The following is a 6077-nucleotide window of genomic DNA, read 5'->3' as shown; positions in this document are numbered from 1 at the left end:
AAGTCAGAACTTGTCTTATTTGGTATTAATTAATTGTCGCAACAATTAATAAATACTAAATAAGACAAATTATGACTGTTTTTTGCTGATTTTCTTTGGTTATCAAATATTTCCGTTAATTTTATATCACTTATATGGGTATGGTTGGTTGTAGGGAGCTGGGCACACAGTGCCAGAGTATAAACCACGTGAGGCACTTGATTTTTACACTCGTTGGTTGGAAGGAAGACCAATATAATTTATTATTAGTAGTAGTAGTAAATGCATTTATATCAATCAATTAATCAATTATCAAATATAGTATACATATGGCGTAGTAGCTTATACTTTATAGAATAATACATAGGCCACCAAAGTACTCTTATTGTCATAGCAATGTAACCTTTCAACTTGTGCCTCCCAATATTTCTTTGCAATTGTCATATATGCTCTAATTTTTATGGAATTTCTTACATATTGACAAATCAATTTAGCTATTGAATGGGTTTATCTTACTTTATTAGAGAAATTAAGTGAAGATATCTCAGCACTAGTCCTAATAGGACATTTTTATGTGAAATATATCATTTTATTTTTGGATAAATTATGATTCACCTAAGGACTTCATGACCACTTTGTATTAATATTTTTTTTTAAAAAAAAATAAAAAATAAAGTAAAACTCAAGATTTATACATGCACACATGAAATAAAACTATTGGGACAGATAGGCATTTTCTTGTGACAGATTTAGTAATTATTGCTTCAGTTTTGGTAGATATTAATGTGAGGCATATTTCTGGCCCCCATAAATTTATATACTGGCACCAGCCACACCACATCCCAATAATAATTTCTCATATGAAAATGAAATCAAGTATAACATCACTAAAATATAGGCCACTCCATTTGATTTTTTGGAACCTAACCAATATTTCATGTCATTATTACAAACAAACACATTCGGACTATTCACATGAAATTGTCTCCATGTGAAGATAATTCAACATATTTTACTAAATTATTATTTAACAGTTCTTAATTATTATCTTTACGTAAAAACAATTTCATCATCTTTACGTAAAAACAATTTCATCGCATGAATAAAATAACCCCTTTATATATCTATGTATAATTTTTTATAAAAAAGGAAAAACAAGAAGAAAAGAATAATGTATGAAGATCTTTTTTATTTTTACAAAATTTTTGAAGCACACAACATAGGAAGAGCATATTTCCAGACACACTAAAACAGCCCGGCCTTCCTATCCAAATCCAAATCTAGGACCAAAACAAATTGTTGTGAACATGTATATAATTATATAAACTAGGAAAAAAGTGTCAAAATTAACAAATTATAAAACCAAAAGAATATTGAAAAAGAAAAGTATGTATCTATAATCATAATGGAGAACAAAAAAGAACAAAACACCAACTCAACATTCCCTTGCTTTAAGGACGGGCGACTTCGTTTGATTCATGTAGTCGACTTCTTCACCAAGAAAGACAGGGCATTGTTTGTTGGTTGCAATCATTTGCGTTTTTTCGGGCTGGCGGACACACCCTTATCTTTGCGAGGGTCGTATCTCGGTAGATTCAACAGTGTGTTCACTCGAGTCACTCCTTGGAGTGCAGACCACTCTCCAGCATCCATCACATCATCTTTCAACGTTTCTTCGTTGCTTTCGCCATTGGATGTGTCATTATTGACTTCCCTGCAAGTTCCGGACCTTACCAGACCGGCAGGTTCCAGAAGGCTTTCCACTTCTTCGCTGCCGCCGTTTGCATTGATCCCTGAACTCTGCTGCTCTTTGGACTTAGCATAGGAAGCATTAGATACTTTATGCAAGTCCGGGTCCAGAAAGAGGCAAACCACTGCACAGTCATCAACCTTGGAAGTCGGATATTTGTACCTCCAAGCTCTAACAGCTGACTCGACCAGCGCTCGAGCTGCCATGGACCGTGCAGGTGCTGCTGCTACGATGTCTACCACTTCTTTGTTTGAGAGAACATCCCAAATCTGATAATGAACAATTAGATCAAGTACAAGAAAAAATAAACAGGCTAGCGCGATTAGTAGTCAGGTAATCTTACCCCATCGGTTGCTAAGACGATAAACTCATCCTTCTCGGTGAGTCTTCGGTATGAAACCTCTGGAACAGATATCAAACCAAAATCTTTAAGACAAAAATCTCCGAATGCACGAGCCATGGCTAGGCCGGGGGAATCGTTATTTGGCAACCAGACTCGAGCAACTTCAGGTTCATCATGAAGGGCAAAAACACGCCCTTTGCATCTACGAATTCTCTCTGCTTCGGCTGCAAAATTAAGAAAACAAACAAACAAATGAGCGAAGACTTAGCGAATAATAGCAGCAGAAGAATAGAAAGCTATGACAAATGAAATAAAATTACTACTTTCAATGGCCAGATTAAGATGCTCAAGTCTCAACAACCTTATGCTGTTTTCAAACAAAGTTTGTGAGAATTCAAATGGAAAGATAATATATACCTGGAAGATTGGGTTTTAGATCCACAGTTAACTGAACTGCAACAAGAGAATTATCTTTCTCTCTTGTACCAAGCACAGCTCTGGAATCACCAACATTTCCGACAATAAGATCACGACCCTATAAAGGAAGCAAAATCTTTTAAGGCCAGAACTAATTCACATGTAGACAAGTCGAATAAATCTTTAAGAGAATCACTATATTTTGCAGGTTACAAAGTTGACACCTGTTTCACCAATGTTACTGCTGTTGTTCCACTGCAGAAGCAATCGACGCTAGGGTGTGTCTTCAATTCTCTATCCATAACTTTGAAGGCCTTCAGAAAAGACTCTCTAACTGTTTGAAAGATTTCAGGGTATTTTTCCAATTCTTCGACATCAATGGATGCTCTGGATTCCTCGTCAGCGGATACAAATGCAGCCTCTTCTGTGTTCATGCTTACTGCCGTATTCACGCTAATCTCCTTGAGGACATCATCACCAGATGCATTAGGTTCCCAATGAGCATTCAGTTTTAGAGGAAGAACATCCCTCACTTTTTTCGCAACCATGTGACCAAATGGACCGTGGCCATCGAAAACACCACAGAAAACAGTATCTTGCCTGGAACAAAAGTTCTGCAATACACATTAACAAATCAAATGTAAGAAGCACTGTTCAGAAGTAATCAACAGAAAAACCAACAAACTATAAACAATTGCTAGTATTGCCAAGAAACAGCAATCAAGAGATCCCCCACTTCCAACCAGAAAAAAGAATATCCAAAACAGGAAAAGTAGATAATTACAAGGTGGAAGTAAAGGGCAAGACATGAAGTTTATTAAGTGTGGATCGGCTATATATCAATTTTCATGTAGCATAACTAGCTACAGCTCACAGTACTGTAATTATCCCAGCCGAACAAAAATGTTAGATCCTTAATGCTCATGATCCATAGGCATAAAGTGAATTTAGACAAAACCATACTCTGACAAAGAAAGCATGAGAAATATGATGCTTGATCACAACCAGATCAGCAGAAAATGGGAATCACAAAACAAGTCTCAATATAAGACAGATAAGTATATATATACAGTTATGTCTCCTTAATATTTGAATATGATCCATGTTGTGAACAAAGTAAAACAAAATGTTGCAAAAGCTACAAATTAAACAAGGCACTATAAAGGGGAATTTAGTATTTTCTTTTTCTGTTGGTCTTTGCCACCAATACCAAGATTCCAAACCATATTACAAAGAATCCAATATATACCATACAAGGACTCCAACTCAATACCAGAGAAATGCAGTCGAATTTGCCTACAGTATTAAAGGGTTATTGCATAACTTTAAGTTATATTGTAAAACAAAAAGGATCAATATTATAATTAAAGAGTGCAAAAAATGGAAAAAGTGAGGGAGAAGATCTCACCTCCCAAACAATCATGGCATCTTGATTGGTGCCTTTCTTTCCTTGCTGGGTGAACAAGGAAGCAACTTGGGTAGAGCCATTGAGGAAGATCCTACCAGGGACCCTATGGAGAGGCTCATTCCTCCAATACTCAAATGAAGAGTTTCTTGATCCAAACCTCTTCTTGGAATTCTTCCTCTTCCTCAATCCTGAAGATGGTGAATTGGGGTTCCTGCTTTCCACAGAGAAGCAGGACCCCATTCTTAGGGCCCTTAGAATGCCTAGAATGCACTCCAGACCACCTGAGTAGCAACCACCACACACACACAAGCTTTCTTCCCTTGAAGGATCCGTCACAACTCACTTTTTGATTCACCAAACAACAACAGATGAACACACAAAGGAACAAGCTCCTTCTTGTGTTTGTGTTTTAACAAGTTCTAATACACACACAAACACAAATTCACCAGAACCAACCAATGGTATACCCTTTTCAGAGTGAGACTGCTGAATTATGCTAGTGATTCAGTTTGATGCATCAATCAAAGGATAAGGTTAACTAACTAGGAAAGAAAGATAATAGTTTTTTAATCACCCCCCAAATGGAAAAACAAAATATAATACCTTTTTTCTTCTCCCTTTTCACTTTTCAGTTCTCTTTGTTAACGGAATAATAACTGATAGACACATGGACATAAACGTGTATAGATCTACAAGTATAATCCACTGAACTAAAAAAAAAAAAAAAAAACCTTTTTTTTTAAATATTATCAAAACAAATTCAGCAACAGCATCGTTAACATGAACAGAAGGTAGTTAAGCTGTGATTAGCTACAGTAGCAGGAGGAAACAGAGAATGTGGTGTTGACAAGTTATGGTTTTGATGAGAGAAATTGGGTGTAAGTGGCATACCGAGAAAGAAAGTTGAGAGAGTTATTGGGATGGAAGAAGAAGAAGAAGGAAGGAAGAGAATGCATGGGAATGGGGGAAAAGAGAGAGAAGCGGACAAGTTGAGAGTAGAGAAACAATCGGAGCCACTAAGGTCTAAGAAGGAGATCGCAAAGACCCGTGCTTTTCTCTGTTTTCTCTTTCTCTTTCTCTTTCTCTTTGAGAACGTCACTTTTGAGAAGAGAGAGAGAGAGAAAGAAGACAAAGGAAATTCTTTTCTTTGGGAGAGAGATGGGAAAGTTCCTTTTAGAGTTTTTGACATCTAATTAAAATAATAATAAATTTTCGAATTTTCTTAGTAAATTAATTACATTTATGTTGATAAAAAAATACGTATAAAATTATAAATGAGATAACATATATGAGAATCGAATTGAACTGGGTTAATTAAAAATCATTTACCAAATTAATCTACTTCAAGATAAAAATTCGTTGATAATAAATTAAAAAAAATCGAAAAAATTAGCCAAAAAATTAATTAACCAGTCAAATCAATATAATTTTTAACGATTAATTAATTTAAAATAATAAAATACAAAAAATAATTTTCTCTTAAAAATATATTTTATATATAAATATATTATTTTATGAGGAGTGCTAAGGGGTCAACAATTTGTTTGATTTGTAACTATCAAGTAGCCATTAATGATGATTTTAATAGTGTGAGATTTAATCCAATAGTGTGAATTACTCACTCTTCTTTTGTTGATTATATACTAACCAAAATTTAATACAGTTACTGGTTCTCTAGATTTTTCCTTATTTTATTTTAATCAGTTTAATCCCAGAGTCACCAACAAAAAAAATTAGTTTAATCTTAATTAAACATCTAAATTTTTAAACTTCTAACTCTATTAGTTTAATGATCAATTCAATTTTTAGAACTTTAAATTTTTTAAATATTTTATTTATAAACGTAATATATGTTATTTATCTTATTTACTCGTCTCATTTAGAGTGACAATAACACTAGGATAATAAATAATCTAAGATTAAGGATGATGACTATAAATTTATCCAATTCAAAATTATAAAATTGCGCTACTTATCTTGTTTATGTATAGTATAAACTTGATAAGTAATTGAGAGTAAAAATATACAAAAAAAAATTGAAATATGTTATAAGTGTAAATATGAACTTTGATTTTTTTTCAATCCATATTTTAAGTATTTATTTTTCCAATTATTTTTTAAATGTGATAAGAATTATTATGAAATAAAATGAGTAATATTTTTATTAAAACCATAAAAAT

At 33.6% G+C, this 6077-nt stretch overlaps 2 protein-coding genes across 2 annotated transcripts in view; one reads left to right on the top strand and one right to left on the bottom strand.

Moving 5' to 3' along the window:
* LOC107635150 (serine carboxypeptidase-like 20) overlaps window positions 1-476 on the top strand; it is a gene marked incomplete in the record, with an annotated part of 8000 nt that extends 7524 nt beyond the window's left edge. The window contains 1 exon segment of the mRNA XM_016338529.2: window positions 155-476. Within this exon segment, the coding sequence (XP_016194015.1) occupies window positions 155-238 (84 nt within the window).
* On the bottom strand, window positions 1152-5024 carry LOC107635151 (probable protein phosphatase 2C 33). The gene is made up of 5 exons (XM_016338530.2): window positions 3898-5024; window positions 2714-3103; window positions 2490-2607; window positions 2073-2296; window positions 1152-1998 (listed from the first exon to the last, which is right to left on the bottom strand). Exons 1-5 carry the CDS (start codon window positions 4135-4137, stop codon window positions 1510-1512), a joined length of 1461 nt encoding a protein of 486 aa, XP_016194016.1. The 5' UTR covers window positions 4138-5024; the 3' UTR covers window positions 1152-1509.

Source organism: Arachis ipaensis, chromosome B04 (assembly GCF_000816755.2).
Source record: "Arachis ipaensis cultivar K30076 chromosome B04, Araip1.1, whole genome shotgun sequence".
Taxonomy (NCBI): domain Eukaryota; kingdom Viridiplantae; phylum Streptophyta; class Magnoliopsida; order Fabales; family Fabaceae; genus Arachis; species Arachis ipaensis.
Note: the sequence above shows the minus strand (reverse complement) of the source record. Positions and strands in the feature narration are given on the sequence as shown.